The 19,501-nt window shown below is 44.0% G+C and overlaps 1 protein-coding gene across 1 annotated transcript in view; it reads left to right on the top strand.

Moving 5' to 3' along the window:
• Window positions 1-2,378, top strand: part of TCF7L1 (transcription factor 7 like 1) — a 77,870-nt gene extending 75,492 nt beyond the window's left edge. Inside the window, exon 12 of the mRNA XM_035140045.2 lies at window positions 1,267-2,378. Coding sequence (XP_034995936.1) covers window positions 1,267-1,706 — 440 coding nt within the window. The 3' untranslated portion in view covers window positions 1,707-2,378. The remainder of the gene's footprint in view (window positions 1-1,266) is intronic.
• Window positions 2,379-19,501: the final 17,123 nt, after the last annotated feature.

Genomic DNA, 19,501 nt, shown 5'->3' with positions numbered 1-19,501 from the left:
AGTCTGGCCCCAGTCCATAATGGGCATGGCAATTCTAATTTTTCCCTCACTGTGAAGGGAAACAGAGAGTCTGGAATTCCTAATATTTGCTGCTGCTTGTCAGTCCCCTCTCCAATCCTTCTAAAATAGAAAATGAAGTGTAAATTACTCCCATCACAGGACAAACACTTAAGAACAAGCATTATATAGCTTCCTTCTAGACACAGGGATAGCAAGATGCCAACTAGGATTATTAGAGAAGCAGATGGAGGAGGCAGGTGGAGAAGAGAAAAGAGTTGGCCACTGAGCAAGTCCTCCCCCCCCCCACTTTGAATAATGAACAAGATATGCCCTTAATATAAAAAAAAACCTACATTTGAACTTTTGAACAGTTGCTCTCATTTTCTAAGTGAGGGGTGCCACTTCCAAATAAATGAGAATCCAAAGAAACCAGATTTGAATGTGGTGCAGAAGCCGGTCGTTCTGAACCTTTTAGAGTTCGTGCAAGAACTTCCAGGATCTGTACATTTTAAAATGTAGACCAGTTTTAGCTTTTGTGAGAGCAAAGACTTGTGGAGCAAGCTTGCTTTCTCCTGCTCCGAAAGGTAGGACCCAAACCAATAACTTGAAGTTACAAAAAAGGAGCTTCCGACTAAACATCGGGAAGAACTTTCTGACTTTATGAGCTGGAATGGACTCCCTCAGAAAGTGGTGGATTCTCCTTCCTTGGAGATATTTAAACAGGGGATGGATGGCCATCTGTCATGGATGCTTTAGCTGAGATTACTTCATTGCAGGGGGCTGGACTCTTATGACCCTGACGGATCGCTTCCAACTCTACAATTCTATGAGATAAAACTAAGGAAACTCTCAAAATCCCTAAAACTGTCTAGCATCCTTGAAGTTGAATTCAAGGGGCTTTCAGTGTGGCCTTCTAGAGAATCTTCCAGAGAATAATATTTCTGGTGTTGTGGAAATATTGCTCTGATGCAAACCAGTTCCTACACCGGTTTGCAACACTGACTGGGAATGCCTTCTTTCAAATACAGGAAATAGGCTTTTGTAGCAAAGGAACTTCCCCCCATCTAACAATTTGGCTACTTTTACTACCTGGCCATAGAAGTGGCATTTATCTGCTGCTTAATCTAGCATTGCCAACGTAGTAACGCATTTGGAATTGAACAGTTGTATGTCATGTCGCTCATGGGGCAGCCATGAGCAAGTCACTGGGCGTGTAAGGATACAAATTAACCGATAAATAACTTTCTTTCTTTTTGTCACTAACAGATTCTGTGGTGTCAAAGAGCAAGAAGCCTTGTGTGCCATACCTGCCAGCTGACAAGTCCTGTGACAGCCCTGCATCCTCTCATGGCAGCATGTTGGATTCTCCAGCCACTCCCTCCACAGCCTTGGCATCACCTGCAGCTCCTGCTGCCACCCATTCTGAACAGGCTCAGCCTCTCTCCCTGACTACCAAGCCTGAAGGCAGAGCCCACCTGTCTCTGCACTCTGCTTCTTTCCTGTCAAGCAAGGCTGCCTCCTCCTCTTCCTCCTCTAGCCTGACAAGCCAATCGTCACTCCTCTCGAGGCCCCTTCCATTTGCCTCCATGCCCCACACTGCCCTCCTGACATCGCCTCCTTCCTTTGCAGCCATTCCATCTTCTCAAGCTGCCTTGGCTATGTTGCAGGCCCAGCCGCTCTCGTTGGTAACCAAACCGGCTGAATGAGGAAGAATTTCCATCCTGCCTCCCTGCTGAAGCCACAATTGAGATTACAAAGCAGACAAGCCATTATTGGTCAATATTTGACCCTTTCTGAACTCTTCCATAAGGTGACTCTTGAGGAAGAAAGTGCTCTACTCTCAGAGTTGTTTTCAGTAGTCTATCTAAAGACCATTTTTTTTTATTTTTATAAAAAACAAAAACAAAAAACCCCACAATTTTTTTTAAATGAAACCCTGAACAGGATGAAAAGAAAGAAAGCCAAGCCTTATGTTCCTGTCAGAGCCCCCTGGGCACATGGACTTGTACAGATGGATCATCTCTCAATGGTGTTTGCATGTTTTGTTATATTGCTTTTACTATTCCCTGTTCCCTTGGCCAGGCGAAGTGTTGATTTTACCTACTTACTCCAGCCATCCTGCAGTGCCATCATTTTTTATAAAAGACTTCCAACGTTTACTAGAAGACACAGTACCAGATAAATACAGTGCCTCGCTGTCATGTTGAGATCTGCCCAGCCTTGGGGAGGCCCCTATATTTTTCTGGAGTGATCCATGAAAATGGCAGGACAATCCACCCTGTTTCCTTACAGAATTATTTTGTGTAGCAGGAAGTAGGGGAAAAGGCTTTGGGGAATCGCCTGTTATTTTAACGAAGGAAAATAAATCTGCATCTTAATTTGCTGTGTGCGAGTGTTCAATGAGAGAGTGACATGAACTTGGAAGAGTTTCCATCTAGTACTCCATTTGCATTCTAGGTGTAGCTTTGATTATTTTTATCCTGTGGACCACTGGCATTTTTCCTTCTTATTTGCTCTTCCTCTTCTAATATTCCACAACTGTTTTCTCTCCAGCATCTGCATTAGTCGCGTCGTAGAGAGATAATGGGTATTTGTCATCCCTTTCCAGAAGTGATGAACCCCTTCCCCCTCATTCTCAAGAACCACAGCTAGGTTACATCCTTCTCCCTGCTTGCTTTGGGCACCACTGTAAATCTCTTTTTCAAAGGCTACATAAAAGGAGAAAGAATTAATAGAGAATAGGTGTACCCAGGCATGTTTTTTTGGAAAGGTTAGGCTTACCCTTCTCAAGGGTCACTGAATAGATTTTGCCTCCTGGTATTCCTGCAGGGTTTTTTAAGGAAGTACTAATGAGCCATAAAAAATAAAAAGCTACAGCCAGGTTTGAACCAGTATGAACAGCACTAATAGGTATTTGCATTAGTTTACATTTTATTTATGTAAATAGGAAGATAATGAGCCTGAGCAGTCACCAAGCATTTGAAAGATAATGAGGCTCCACTAACTGTATATCTGGCAAAGCAGTCTTCTACTGCAAAGCCATAATAGTTTACCATATATGAACTATAAGCCTTAAATAATATGTGCCACATTAGGGATTTCTAGAATCTATATTTTATTAATCACTAAATATGGTTACTCAATTTATGTAATGTAAAACAGTGTTCTCTTTAAAGAAAGAAAAAATGACTTCAATTTGAATTCCCACTCTTCTCCAACCCTAATAGTACGATCAAGTGAGTAATATATTGCATGCAAGTGCCCCTCAGTAAAATGACACATGCACACCCCAGAGCCTAAAATTTATCTCAGTTGACTACAGAAAGTGTAGGTAGTTGCATCTAGCCCTGAACTGGCCCAGTTTCTGCAGGCCCTTTTGACAAGCACCTATCCATTAATTACCACCCAAAGTTCAATCCATGGAAGTCGGCAGAGGCTTATCTCTGATCTTAACATGTAGTCCCGCAACTACAGTGCTGTAGTCTCACAACTGGACAAAAATTATTACGTGAATTCTTTAAATTAAAAAGTCATGTAGCTCGGTACCAAAGATGAATATAATTGATTGGCTAGCATATAATAGTTTGTTTGCTTTAAAAGCTGGGTTGGGTTAGTTCAGTGTATCTCTCTTTCTCCTTTCAGCAATGTCAAGAAGTGCTTTCTGTGAGGTTCCCAGTGGCCTTCCATCCCAATACTCATCTGGTCCGCAGCTGCTTAACTAGAAGGGTAAAAGAAGGCTAGAATGCTTGAGAAATGAAACTTAAGATTTGGATTCAGTCTGCACAGCATTTTAATTGCAGGCTGGACCATGAAGAATTGCAAAGCAGGAGTATTTCATATGCTGTGACTTCCTTGTGCAGAAAGCACTTCCGTTTAGAAACAGCATGTGGAAAATGTATGTAGATTACAACATCGGGTGATTGCACATGTGTCTTTTGCAGAGTTATTGTACATGGGAAAATTGTAATTGGTCTTAGTGTATGACACCTAGGGTCTTGAAATAGGGAGTCTGATAAGCAGACTCCAGTGCCTTGTTCTGCCATCAGAAGGCAAAGCTATTAACCAGTTATCCATTTACACCTGGGCATCACCAGTGCAGTTGGCCAGGTGATAGTGCTTCTACAGAGAGTGTTTGCCCAGTGGAAATCTACCTCATAGACTCTGTTTTGGCTCCTTTAATCTACGCATGAAAGCAAACTGCTATCAGAACGTTCAAGACTGCTTGCCAACTCTTCAATGTTAACAGCTTACCCACTCTTCATACTCAGTACTTGCTGCATTTAGCTACCCTCAATCTGTCTCTCCAGTAACAATCCACCCTTGGACCATCAGGTAACACAGAGCTCCTTGCTGTATTTGTATGTAGCAAAATGTGTGTGCTTGTTATGCATGGGGAATCTGCCGACATTGTACTAGAAAGTTGTACTAGAAAGTGCTTTCCATTTAGAAAACGTGCAATGTTTTTGAAGGCTGTAGCAAGGGGGAAATCTGTGATTGTGACATCCGGTAGTAAAGTACCACCTCTTCTACAGGCATTCCTGGCTAAAAGTGAGTACAGGTTTTGCGTGGAGAGGAGTAACTTTGCAGTCATTTTGCTCAAGTTGGCCTATTGTGGGTGGGAGATTTGCAGTCCCCCCATGGCAGTTTTTTTCTAATAATAATTTTTATTAATTTTATAAAATAAAACAAGACATACATTTCATATTCTCTCGCCCTCTTCCATCCCGCCCCCACAAGCCCCCTCCTGCCACGAGAGAGTCGGCAGTTTTAACCCTCTAAAAATGAGCCTCACTTTTCACAATAGTCAGTTTCCTAATAGTCTGCTGTGCGTGTCCCAGTAGATACCTGTTACCTAGATAGAGGGCACATGCTGGACACACACATGAGACCTGATTGGCCATGGCATGAGTCCCTCCCATGTTTGCAGGTATGGTTCCCCTCCTTTAATGTTACAAGATTTTGCAGGACTGCATTCTTGGCCATGTCGGGTGAATTGGCCTTTCCACTCTTAATGAAATACTTTATTAGGGTAAAGGGACCCCTGACCATTAGGTCGAGTCGTGACCGACTCTGGGGTTGCGCGCTCATCTTGCATTATTGGCCGAGGGAGCTGGCGTATAGCTTCCAGGTCATGTGGCCAGCATGACAAAGCCGCTTCTGGCAAACCAGAGCAGCACATGGAAACGCCGTTTACCTTCCTGCCCGAGCGGTCCCTATTTATCTACTTGCATTTTGACGTGCTTTCGAACTGCTAGCTTGGCAGGAGCTGGGACCAAGCAACGGGAGCTCACCCCATCACAGGGATTCGAACCGCCGACCTTCTGATCAGCAAGCCCTAGGCTCAGTGGTTTAACCACAGCGCCACCTGGGTCAAATACTTTATTAGCCTGGCACTTTGGAAAGGCTGCAAATGGGCAAATATGATACTATAGCTACTTCTTTTATAAGGATATTTTTTCCAAATTGCATCTCAGTGGCTTCTGCCAAGAATTTCGGTGTGCAAGCTTATGGCTGTGAGACTCTGAAACGCATTCTGTGCCAAGAGAAAGCCACTCCTGAAAGCTCTTCATGCTCCTAGAGCAAGATGAGACTTACCCAAGCCAGGATTTTGAGGTTGAAAAGGACGAGTGCTCATTGCCAGTTCAGTTACACCAGGGGGGGAAAGCAGAGAGCACGCTTACATGTCGGGGCTTGTGATTTATTGCCTCAGAAAAGTACCTGATAGAAGAAAAAGCTGAGAGAGAGAGAGAGAGAGAGAAGGAAGCAGAATAACTTTGTATATCAGTAACTTGATCTTCAGTAAAAGAAGAAGAAACAAGCCAGGTCCAGAGGCAAAGGTACAAATTATCTGAATTTTCTACAGTGTCTCTGGATGCAGCTTTAAGAAGGAATCAAAACCTTGGCAAGAAGATCATCCAGCAAGCGCTACTGAAACTATGTCTCCATCATTTTTATTTTTCCACAGAAAACAGGATTCGAGGGTTCCGTGTTGTTAACAGTTCAACAATGGCCTTTTTTCCCCCTGAGAAGCGCAAGTTGATTTTTATAAAGAAAAGAAAAAGAAGTCTTGTCTCAAGAAAACATTGGCTGTTTGGCAAGGAGCACCTGGGTCATGTGCAACTTTGCTCTGAGAACCCCAAGAGCTGCCTGCAGACAAGCAGCCTCTTGAATCAGATTTCATGGAAAATTAAGGGCATGAAGCGACCTGTCAGAATAATTAAAGTCTGACCCAGGGCCAGACAGCTTCAAACAGATGTTGGGCTTCAGCAGGAGACTATTTCTTTGTTTTACACTGCATTTTCCCATACGGAAAAGAACATCTGTTTGGATGATTTCTGCACAGCCCCTCTGCTCTCTTGGGTCTGGATTCTCCCCCAGCTAAAGGGGTGCAACAGGCAAAATAGCCTCACAGCCCTGCTTTGTGCCAAGGAGCACATTGTCTGCTTCCGGAGCGGCTGGAGTAGGAAGCATGGCATGAAGTCACTTAGTTAAGTTTCCCTATTCTCACACCCTCAGAAAAGCTGCTAGGCCCACAGAGTCCCTGCATTCTTCCTCTCTTTGCTCCTCACGCTTAGAGCAGCCCGATGCCCCACCTTTGGACTGGTATTTTTCCTTCAGAAGAGGAAGTGGAAGAAATCAAATTTCCAGTCTACCAGGTACAATTGTCTCTGGGTACGTGCCCACATATCAGATTTCCACCCAGTGCATCAGTAATAAAAACATCTTTTAATTGCCCCTGTTAATTTAATTGGCTTTAAGAAGATAATCAGGCATGTGTTTGTCACTCCAAAATATCTGGAGGCCAGCAGGTTGGGGGAAGCTGTTCTAGGCACTCCCTTGCCTTTAAGCTGATCACCACAGTGGCATAGTATGATTGTAATTTTTTCAACCAGGCAGCCTGAACAAGTCTTTCTTACTGTTTGGTAAGCTGGAAACCTACAGAAATGAATACTAAAAAAATGGCAGGCTGGTTATTTTTCAAAAGCTTAGAACCAGCACCTGAATTTTAGCAGTACTGCACTTTTCTCATCATGTTAATTCTATGAATCCTGGATTTTTCTGGATTGTCCACAGCTCTCATTGGAAAGAGCATCTCTAGAGTTTAACTGCAACCTAGCTAGTTACCATTTGATGACAAGTTCTGGAGACTTTTTTCACACCACATCCCAAAGCAGGGAGCATCCTGCCCCCCCCCCCCGGTGAAGACAAATTAAGGTCTGCCTAGATCCTTTGCTATTTCTCTGCCGCTTCTGATATCCCACTTGTTGCTGAATAACAAGATTTCATTCATGACTGGCTTTGCAATGCCCCTATGAGAGTAGTCCTTCAGGCACTTTCTCTATGTTTCTGAACTGAATAGAATTCAATTCTCAGGTGAGTTGCGAGGAAACACAACACTTCATTGTTTTCATAGAGGATGAAAAAAACCCAGCCAGAGCTCTGATGTCACAGCTCAGGAAGTGAATTACTAGCCAGATCCAACACACAGTAAGGAGCCTGTCTCAACAGCAGCAACCAAGAGAGAGAGAGGCCTGCGGGCCCCAGAAAACTAGTAGCAGCTGTAGCAGCCGCACATAAAATGTTCTCTTGCAAAGCCTCCTCCAACAAGCATTTGCTAATCTCCAACAAGAGTTTTCTAAAGCTCATACCATTTGTGTTTTGGTGATGACAGTCCTGTGTTCTTGCTTTTGGAATGATTGTTCTCATTAGTTTGTATTATTTATCTGATGCCTATTGCTTTTTAGTATTCCTGCATTCTGCTTGTGTGTAGAACAGCCTTCGTCAGCCTGGTGCCCTCCAGATGTTTCGGACTACAACTCCTATCAGTCCCAGCCAGGGTTGGCTTGGACTGTTGGGAGTTGTAGTCCAAGACATCAGGAGGACACCTGATTGGTGAAAGCTGCTGCAGAACCTCAGGGTCTGTCTGTGCACTAGGAACTGTCTGTGTGTGATATCTCCATGAAAGCAAATTAGGCAGGTTATATGGCATTGAAGGGGACGCGGGTGGCGCTGTGGGTTAAACCACAGAGCCTAGGGCTTACCGATCAGGATCAGAAGGTCGGCGGTTCGAATCCCCGTGATGGGGTGAGCTCCCGTTGCTCGGTCCCAGCTCCTGCCAACCTAGCAGTTCGAAAGCATGTCAAAGTGCAAGTAGATAAATAGGTACCGCTCGGGCGGGAAGGTAAACGGCGCTTCTGTGTGCTGCTCTGGTTCGCCAGAAGCGGCTTTGTCATGCTGGCCACATGACCTGGCAGCTGTACGCCTGCTCCCTCGGCCAATAACGCTAGATGAGCGCCACAACCCCAGAGTCTGTCACGACTGAACCTAATGGTCAGGGGTCCCTTTACCTTTACCTATGGCATTGAAGAGGCATCCCGGATGAAGCTGTAGGATACACTTCCTGGTGATCCACTTAGGAAGCTACCTTGTATTGAGACAGACTATTGGGACATCTACCTTTGTATTGTCTACACTTGACTGCCATCAGCTCTCCAGGTTTTCAGGTAGGGGACTGATGGGGATTGAACCTGGAACCTTCTGCAGATGCTCTACAGAGCTATGGCTCTTCTTCATCATTTAATGGCATTGATGGAGAAAAAGACAGCACACAGTGGTTTTAGACTTGTAACATTTGTGAAACTGACCCTGAAATTTAGACTGTCTCTTTTAATATGTTTACCATAGGCATCATTGTCTCTTGGCATCATAGGTTGTGTCTGTTGGCTCTCTGACAGCACAGTCATATGCGCATGGGAACTCATAAGCATGTCCCATTGACTTCAGTGGGATCTACTCATTAGTAAATGTGCACAGGATTGCTGCCTAAAGCTCACAGAAGTTTGCTATTCTCTTAGGCATGCTAAAACATCAAGAGCAGATTAACAACATTAGTCCTCCCAACAGGGAACCTGTGGCACTGATTGTGCTATTTATAGCATTTGAGAAGTGTGAACTACCAACCCATTGTTTGTGAACTTGTTCATGCAGGGGATGGGATGGATTAAAAAGAAAAGAAAAAGAGTGTACCCCTCTGCATACAGAAGGTGCTTCCTGGCTGTGGAAGGGCTGTTTTTACACCTTGCATTGCACTACATAAGAATTGCTCCAAGAAAAAGTGAAACTAAATTCTAGGATGTGCCTTTGATAGTACAGATTCTTGCCTGTCAAATGCTTGCACAAGTGGATGTGCAAGAAATACCATTGCAACATGGAGTATACGCTTGTGAAAATTCTTGCGCAGGCATTTGCAGCACATTTCTGGGGCTGCGTCCTTTCTGAAAACTGTTCTTTAGATCCACCCCATTGGCTCAGTTCAGTTGTAACGATCCTGCTCTGAAACGCCATGGTTAAGTCAGCCTAGGAATGGCCCTGTTAGTTTCTTAAGCCAGTGTTTCCCATGAACCAGTGCTCCCTGGTTAAGGGCTCCCTGAAAACCAGGGCATGGTTTTCCAGAATTCCCTATGAAGAGGGCTTGATTGTTAAACCTCTCTGGGAATTGTAGCTCTGGGAGGGGAATAGAGATCACCAATCAACACCCTTAACAAACTACAGCTCCCAGAATGGGGGGGGGGGAGAGCCAAGACTGTTTAAAGTGACATCACAGTGCTTTCGATGTATGCTGTGAATGTGAACTTTTGTTTGTCCCTATTTCCATCTGTGAAATGTCTGTATAACTTTTTGCCCTTCCAGCTCTCCACCCTACCCCCCCAAAAAAAACAAGCCTCTAAAAGCACTGGTCAGTTATGCCGGTTATGGCAGGTAATGTTTGTATCCTGCTGTTGGTACTGCCAGTGCCGGTCTGCTTCTTGTTGGTATCTTTGTGGTTTGCCTGTCTCTGGTAGCTAGCTCCAAGAAGCATCAATGCTGGCAAGAGCAGGGGCGAGGGCGGGAGCATTAGGCCAACACAGCAACTTGGAGAAATAGTCAGCTGGAGCAGGGGTGGTTGTGGTGGGGAATTATAAGAAACTGGAATGGTAAATCTCTAGCTTACCTCCAGCAGCTGTGCAGACATAACAGAAGAAGTAGTTCTCAAGTTACTTCCCCATGCCTCTCCTAGAAACCCAATGGACTTCCCTTGGGAGTTTAATAGTCTTAGTCTGGGCTGTCAAAAGGCACACAGGCCTGCGTGGCAGTTTATTGCTCTTCTCTTTACCCTCTCCAAGCCTTTGTTTGCGGGGTGGGGGGGTTGTTTTGTTTCCCTCCCCCCCCCTTTCCCTGCCATAATGAGCTTGTGGTAGGCAGGTCCTAAAACTATTATTGTACCTCTTTGGGGAGCTACTGGACATCTCATTAAGCGGCTTGAGGGTAGGTGAAGCACTTTTTCAAGAGCTTGTTATCAGCCCTCTTGAGTGTGGGTAGCATCTGTGGTTTGTGCTCCTAGCTTTGTGCATCTTTCTTTTGGTTTGCTTCTGCCACTTTTGCTTGCATAACTAATTTGTGGTCAATGCCAGAGATGCGCCCACCCACCTCCTAAGCCTCTCTTCAAATCAAACTCTTTCTCTCGCCCCCCCCCCCGCCATCTCCACTAACTGAGATGCTTAATGAGGTCCCAGGGGGACCCTGCAGAGAGAGAACTAATTAGGGACTTGGATGCAAAACCAGGATGAAACCGAGGGCTTCCTTGAACCCACCTTTTGTGACATACCATGGGGGAGGAATGCCAGATGTCCTCCTTCCTAGTTCTGCACATTGGGGTGAGGCTAAAGCCCCCCCCCCAGCCTCTGCTGGCCTGCCCAAGCAGCTGGTGCAGAGGCGGAGGCTACGCTTAATACATTTTAATTAGCATCATTAAACTCTTTCAGTTTGCTAATTGTTTCTCCTTTTGATCTTCTCTTCTGACCAAATTAACCCTCCAGGGAAGGAAAGGGATGATATGTGTGTGCCTTAGAACCGCTTCCAGCCAGGTGAAGACTTCATTATCCATTGTGATGGAGTGGAGACTGCTATGGGCAAAGCTGGCTGCCAAGCAGCTACTTGGGGGTGGGGGGTGGGGGGGTGGGGTATGGGGTGGGGGGAAAATGCCCATGGTGGAGGATGCAGTTGGAGAGGAAGACCACAAGATGCTTTGCAGGGACACTGGGGCACACCTCAGATTGGACATGGTAGCCACTGGAGGCAACACAACGAATATGCTGTGCTTGTATGATGCTGCACAATAGATTTTTCTTCCTTGATAGATGACTTAATGTTACTTGCACAGAGCTCGGTTGGTTAGAGCACTGTGATGCTAATGCCAAGGTTGCAGGTTCGATCCCTGTATGGGGCAGCTGCATATTCTTGAACTGCAAGCAGTTGCACTAGATCAGCATTTCCCAAACTTTTAAATGTCTAATGTTTTACAATTTTTAAGGTGTTGTAAGCAGCCCAGAGTGGCTGGGGAAACCCAGCTAGATGGGTGGGGTATAAATAATAAAAATATTATTATCATTAATTATTATTATTATTTTAGAGAACAGGAATGGAGGCATATTTAACCAGTGCGGCATTCACATGGGACTGCCTCTCTCTCCTAGCCTTTAAGAAAGTCCTTTAAACTAGTGCATGAGCTTCCTGCCGTGGTGGCCTCCCAGAGTACTGTAGTTTGATACTGGAATGCCTGTATGAATGGGTTCCGCAGGAGGAACCAATTAATTCAGCTTCCCTGGGCAGAAATTTATAGCTTAAAGAGCTTCCAATTGTAGTCACATGGCTGCCAGGGCAGCAGGAGGAGAGGAATCTGCAAGAGGATATAGGACGGCTTCCTTGCATTCAGTGTAGTTTTGGAGAAAAGCAAGAGGAAGCCAGGACAAATCAGTTCTGTATAAGGAATGCATGATGCAACCCTGCAGTTTTGTGCCGAAATTAGTTATGAGAGTTGGTTCAGCACATGCTAGTTACACCGGGGGGGTGGGGGTGGCATCATGTGAATCAGTGCAATTTTACTAGAAGAAGAGGTGCTGGAATTCACCACGAATGCCTCCCTTGTTCTCCTGTGATGGCAATGGCGCCCACCTGAGAGGTGCTGGAACTGGGTGTCAGTGAGTTCCGGCTCCCAAAAAGCCCTGATGTGAATCCGTCCACTAAAGCACTCATATTTGTTTGGCAGGTGTCAAATTGCCATGCTTCCTTGACTTCTTCCCCTCCCCTGGGACATCCACTCAAGGCCATCATCCAATTATTGAGATCCTGTGTTTTTCAGTCTGCAGAAACATGTGTGTATACACACACACACACATATACAAAAAGCAGCCGCCAACATTCTGCAATCCCTCCCACCCCTGGCAGAAGCACCAAAGAGTCAATTTAATTATTTGAAACTTTTAAGCTTGCTGCTTAAAAAATAGCAGAGGTCATATCCGTTACTAATGTATGTATATGTGAGTTTGTACAATAAACTACTGTACTAAATTCATTGTTTCAATTAATTTGCACAAGTGTGTGTGTGTGTGTGTATATATATCTAGTGAAATTGAGTATAGCACTATAACATCATTTCATTACTTTCTCTCTCTCTCTCTCCTCTCCCTCTTTTACAAATTAGTTTTAAAACCATTTCTAGTTGCTCCCATTAACCATGTTTCTAAAACATCAGTGACTAGCAAGTGTTTATTTTATTTTATTTTTAAAAAATAGCACTTTGGGATTGTATTGTACTGCTCCAGCACCTACCCACAGCAGCTATGCCATGCCCACTGGTGTGGACAGAATATTGTGGGGTAATGCTACATACAATTTGGAAGCTAACTGCCAGAGTTCCACATGTGTTCAGACCTATCATTCCTGCTGGGAAACAGATTGTGCCTGCTGTTGCATTGTTAGTCTTTATTTTATGATGGCCTAGAGAGAGAAAGCGAAAGAAAGTTGTTGGCAACTAAATCTCTGTCTCTACACACACTGATTTTAAAGCACCTTCTTTCCCTCAGAGAATGCTGGGCGCTATAGTTAGTTAAGAATCATAATTTTGTGGGTGGTAAGCTACAGTGCCCATAACTCTTTTAGGGAAAGAAGGTCCTTTCAAAGATGCTTTTTTAAAGGCCCCGTGAGTGCACAGCCTGGTTTTGGTCTGAATTAGACCTAAAATTGTTTCCTGGGAAGGCAGCTTTGCTGTAGCATTTGTATGACCATTGTGATGCTAGCAGAGATAAAAATGAGCTTGTGTGTTTCTTTTTCTGACTGCTTAGAACAATTTACTGTACTTTTCCGTGCATTAGACTAGGTGGTGTGTTTTTGTTTTTTTACTAAAAATGTTTAAAAAGGGGGGTAGTCTTATACACCCCTTTTTCTTTATTTTGAGTCCCCCCAAGTCTTATACATGGGGTCGTCTTATAGACTGAACAATACAGTACATAAGCAAGGCGTAAAGGTAAAGGGACCCCTGACCATTAGGTCCAGTCGTGACCAACTCTGGGGTTAGCGCATACGGGTGTGTATTTCTTCTCCCCCGAAAAGCAAGCCCCCTCACTGCTTGAGTGGCTTCTAACAGTTACAAAAAAGTTAAAATCTTATTCATGCTAAGAGTTAGCACACGCGGAGCTAAATTATTGTATCAATCTTAAGGATACGATACATAAATTCCTGTATAAATGCCCAAATGATGAGAAGCTGAGGAGCAAGGGGATTCCGAGGATTTCTGAAACATTTACTTAGAGCCATGGGTGCTCCAAGGATTTTCAGGTTTTTATTTTGAAGGCATCCCACCCACCCAGACCACTGATTTACAAAGCAGACCTTGCAAAAAGTTGCTGCTCCTAAGTTTATAACATCATGATGATGATGCCTGGGACCCTTATAAGAAAGAGCAGCTGCCCAGGTGTTTTGTTTTTTACTTTTGCTCTCTCAACACTCTTGTGGAGAACATAGCTGCCAAGTTATCCCTTTTTTAAAGGGATTTTCTTTTATGCTGAATAGGCTTCCTCGCGAGAAAAGGGAAAACTTGGCAGCTATGGTGGAGAATGCTTTTTGCCCTTTTTTCAGGCACAGGAATGTACTTGGTTTTCAATACTGTACCTTTAAAAATGTTAAATACATTGTTTTTGAATTTTTATCCTTTGCATTTGTATGTTTATCGGTCATGGATGCTTCAGTTGAGATTCCTGCATGGAAGGGGGCTTCGACTACTAGATGGTCCTTTGAGACCCCTTCCCATTCTACAGTTATGTTTTTCTATTCTTTGTGAGCGGTCTTGAGGGGCTCTTTTGGCTGAAAGGCAGCATTTAAATAAATTATAAGATCTTAAGAAGATAGGATATAAGATAATGGATTGTTAATCCTGTCTCCGCCTAGGCTCTTGACCAGGGGTCAGCAAATTTTTTCAGAAGGGGGCCGGTCCACTGTCCTTCAGACATTGTGGGGGGCCGGAGTATTTTTTTGGGGGGGGGAGAATGAATTCCTATGGCCCACAAATAACCCAGAGATGCATTTTAAATAAAAGGACACATTCTACTCATGTAAAAACTCGCTGATTCCCATACCGTCCATGGGCCAAATTTAGAAGGCGATTGGGCTGGATCTGGTCCCTATGCTCTTGACCAGGCATCCCCAAACTGCGGCCCTCCAGATGTTTTGGCCTACAACTCCCATGATCCCTAGCTAACAGGACCAGTGGTCGGGGAAGATGGGAATTGCAGTCCAAAACATCTGGAGGGCCGAAGTTTGGGGATGCCTGCTCTTGAAAATTGCCTATACTGACATTGACAAGATTATGGCTCAGCCGCACAAGCATCAAGGCTCATATCATTTAATGTAATATCAGTCATGCCACCTGAGCTTACATGTATACTGTATATACTCTGAAACAGCTCCTTCCTTGTTCACCTATTCCCAGTAAAGTCTGCATGGGATCACAATCATGCAATGTAATTCTATGTTTATGCAGAAGTAAGAAATAGTTAAGGGTTCAGGGGGGCTTTCTTCCTGGTAAGTGTGCACAGGATTCGAGCATTAATAGTTTATGATGTGTCTCTCTTACTGGTGGTGGTGGACCAAGGGGAAAAAAAACCCTATTCTTGGTAGTTCAGCATAAACCTCTAGGTGAGTCATTCAGTGTCCTAGATTGTGGCTTACAACATCATGCACAGTAGCTGAACAAATTGAAACTCAGCAGCACCAAATTAGCTTCCTCTGGCTAACCAATTTCTTTCCTACAGTATAAACTCACCTGCTCTGGCTCAGTTTTCTCTATGTGGGAGCATATTTGCATGGACGGAACTATTCCAAGCTCTTCAACTTTTCTGGATGAGTTCATTAGGCGCAGCTGCAAAATAAAATCTATTGCTAATTCTCTACATTTTATTTCCAGACGAAAGAGGGTCTCCCCTTGCATACACAAAAGAAACGTGCTGATCGTAAAGGAAGAGCTGGAGCTTCGAAAGGAGTGTTCCCATAGCCCATAGTCACGTTCACGGAAATGAATATTTTTGGTAACCGGTTGTGGCAAACCCATTTAAAAAGTGTGGGGGAAACCAAAGATAAGGCCATTAGATATCATTTGTAGGGCTGTTTTGGAGCCGTCCCATCCTGGCTGCTGCTCCGTGCAGAAAAATCTTGGCAAAGGTTTCAGTTTTGGGGAAATCAGGATTCGCATAGCAGGCTTAGGAATACTTGGCTGTTCAGAGAGTTAGCAGAGACCGTGACATTTCACAAAACCACAAAGTCATGAGTGAAATCCTAGCAGTCTCCTGAGGCTCAAATAAGATGCGGTGGTGATTCTCTCCCTCCCTTTCTCTCCCCCCCCCCCAACCTATGTGGATACGGTATATCCTCCAAAGTATGGGAAGAGCTCCAGTGCTTCATTTCTAAAAATTAAAAATACCAAGGCTCGGATTCTTGCCAGTGCCTTTAAATCAAGCGAGGGCAACCCACAATCCAAAGGAATAGCATTCAGCCTAATTTCATGTGTGTATCATGTATGAGTGAGGTGGGGGTGGCAGAAAGAGAAAGGAAAGGCAGCCTGCTAACTTTTGGCTCTGCCAACTGCTGACTTTGGCCATGAACTCCAATGGTGTACACCTTGCCAACATATTACCCACAAGGAAACACAGCCCTCAATGAAAAAAAAATGGGACTGCATTCCTGTTAAAAAAAGCTCTGCGGCAGCAAGAAAAGCTACATACCCCAGTCATGGTGACAGCTTCCTTTTTCCTCCCCCTTTCACTCAGAAAATACAACTTTTAAAATTTAATAGAATATCTCTGTGCTTCAACAGGTGAAGGTGACCCAACCTGTCACTAGGTTATGGCCTATATTAAATGTCTCAATCGTTTTCTAGGTTGCTTTCGAGCCATTTCCTTCATTACAGTCCAACTCTGCTCTCTAGGAATCCACTCTAAGCCTTACCTTTCCAAAAGGAACACACTAAATTTCCAAAAGGAACACACTAAATTTGTGTCCCGACATTAAATTGTAGCTTGAGTTTTCCAACCTATTTCCTCATTGATCAACATTGAATATTGGGTTTGTAATAATTTAATTGCCTGTTTATTAGGTTTCTTTATTAATTCTTTCTCTTTTTCTGATAATTCATCCAAAATTTCTCTTTTTCTTTCCCCTTATTTCCTTTTTGGTTGAGTTTTGTGGGATAAACAGTCCTCTCATAACTGCTTTGCTAGCATCCCATACAGTTTGCAATCTGGTTCCATTATTTAAATTTAGTTCGAAATAATCTCCCAGAGTCTTTTTGGCCTTTTCTTAATAAAAAAAAAATTGTCATCTAATACTGTAATTCTTCATTCAGTCTCCATCTAAAAATAGCTTGAGTATCTTTCCGTATCTCCATTATTATAGGATTATGATCCAACAATGTTCTGGGGTCTATCTCGATTTTTTAAACATTTAATTCTAATTCTTTTGAAATCCTGACTGCATCCAGTTGAGCACTACTGCTATGTACATGAGGGGGGGAAAGTGAACTGTTTATCAAACAGTAGCTTGAGTGTGGAGTAATTGTGATCTAAAGTAAATTGAGTGGGGGGGAATATTGAAACTTCTGATCACAAACTCTGGTCCCAGTGCAGATCAGTCACCCTGCTTCCAACATTTGGGGCTCACTTGACTACACACTGTTAGATATTTTGCAACAGAGTTGCTATTATTTCCATTTTAAAGCAGAACAGACATGAAGAAGTGCTGCTAAATTTTCCATGTCTGGAAGCACCCCAAAGTTTGGGCCATCATTATATGTGTTGAATTGGCCTTAAGAATGGGCAAAAATGAGTGAGTGTGTGAAGCATATAAAGGTAAAGGTAAAGGGACCCCTGACCATTAGGTCCAGTCGTGACCGACTCTGGGGTTGCGCACTCATCTTGTATTATTGGCCGAGGGAGCCGGTGTATAGCTTCCAGGTCATGTGGCCAGCATGACAAAGCCGCTTCTGGCAAACCAGAGCAGCACATGGAAACGCCGTTTACCTTCCCGCTGTAGCGGTTCCTATTTATCTACTTGCATTTTGACGTGCTTTCAAACTGCTAGGTTGGCAGGAGCTGGGACCAAGCAACGGGAGCTCACCCCGTCACAGGGATTCGAACTGCCGACCTTCTGATCAGCAAGCCCTAGACATGCTTTTATTATTACGACACTCTACACCAGCTGTAATAATTGTTAAATTGTGACAAAGTATAAATATGCCCACATTTATATTGATTATTTGTAATTAAGATAGTATATGAGAGGATTAACAACATCTGGAGGCTTATGGTCTCTCCACCCATTCCCAGCATTATTCAATCAAACAAAGGCTCAGGAGACTACATTGTTTCATCTTAGTACAATGATGCCAGGATTTAATGACTCCGTCTAGTTATTTCCCCTTCTCTATTTTCCACTTTAGAATAAAATCGTGAGCCTCTACTATAACCAAAGAAAGGTAAATGCCTGATCGAAATGATTTTGCAAGTATTATTTTTTAATCCATTTTTAAAAACCGTGTAATGTGAATTGTCTTTCCTCTTTGCAAGTTGATAGCTTGTGTTAATTATTTTTTTCCTGGAATAACATAGAATTGGGGGGAGGGGGCACGAGGACAAACTTCTCAAAGATTTGAAAACTCTCTTTCAAAAAAAGAACCCCACCAGTTTATGGTAAAATCTAAGCGTTTCACTCATTCCCATTTTCAAGAACTCAGGAAGCATATAGACCACAAGATGGCGCTCCATTACCATTGTCACGAGTAATTTTTTAGAGTAGACCTTAACAAGCTTTCATGTACTGTATAGCAGACGTGTACAGTATGTGCTTTAAATCTGGTCTCTCCCATGATGCCAATCGTATTGCAGTGGACTCTAGTTGGCAAAAGGTTACACACCAACAGAAACCTGTTAAGTCTTAAAATTTGCCACAGGGCCTTCTTCGCATGCGTTGCTGTAAGAGATTATTAGCACATTTACCCCGTTGGAAGAGCTTCTCTAAGCCCCTTGGTCCATAGTATACAGTTAACTGCTCCTTTCAAGACTAAGGAGGCTAAAAAGCACACGCTGTGATTTAGCCCATTCAGGGACAGCCAACGTGGGGCCCTCCATTATGTTGCGAACCAGAACCATTGGCCATGCTTGTCGCTTCCACTTTGTCCAGGTATCCAATTTCGTCTTTAAAAAAATGCTTCCATCCATCTTTTCAGTGGGAACCTATTCAATGGTGTTAGTACCCGGTATACTTTTTGGTTCTCGGGAGAGGACTACCTATTTCATTTGGAGCTAAATTTCCGATAGCTCAGCCAGGAATTCGTAGTCACACCATCAAGATTGCCCCTCACCATCTCATATTCCAAGGGAGGTTGACTTTGCAGCACTGCTTCTATATCTATACACTTAAAAGTTCCTCTTGTAGACCTCTTTTTAACACTAAATTTTGGAGAAACAGCTTGTGGGCAAAAGGTTTGATTGGCCATTGGCCGTGCTAGCTTGGGGTTGATGGGAGGGCTAGCCTTTTAACAAATTTCCACGCCGCGATCTTTTCTTGATCGACCTCCGTCGTCCCTCTCCAAGTGGAGGCAAGGGAAAAAAGCACCGTTGCCACAAAATAGCGCTGCAGCCATTCAGACGATATAATAGAGCAAATGGGGGGCGGGGGGAGAGGTGAGGGTGCTCATCGGACAAGAAGCAATCGCTTGTGTTCTTTAAATGACAGCAAGCCCTGGGATATTTTACGGATGATCCTGGTACATGGTCATGCATTGCAAGCAGCCAATTTTAATCTCCTGAAAGCAAATTCATTGCAAGTTGTAGAAGCTGTGTCCGCTCCATTCTTCCCATCCTCTCGCTTTGCTTGCCCTAGGCGCTGCTTTGGCCAACAACTGCTGGGGTCTCCCACACGCTCGCCCTCCCCTGTCGTTGGGTCTTGCTTTCCAATCCATTTCAAGGGCAGCTTTTCAGGGTTTTTGTTTTAATAAAAAAAACTCAACAAGTCCGGGCTGCGTGTCACTCTACACTTTTTTTCTTTTTGTAGTTCTACTATCGGCCCGCTCCTTCGCTCCTCCTCCTCCTCCTCCCCAGCGTTCGCGGCGGAGAGTCGGGGCCCCGCCCCGCCCCGA

The sequence above is a fragment of the Zootoca vivipara genome, chromosome 15, assembly GCF_963506605.1.
Source record: "Zootoca vivipara chromosome 15, rZooViv1.1, whole genome shotgun sequence".
NCBI lineage: Eukaryota > Metazoa > Chordata > Lepidosauria > Squamata > Lacertidae > Zootoca > Zootoca vivipara.
The sequence above is the reverse complement of the archived record's forward strand: the minus strand, read 5'-3'. Positions and strand labels throughout refer to the sequence as shown.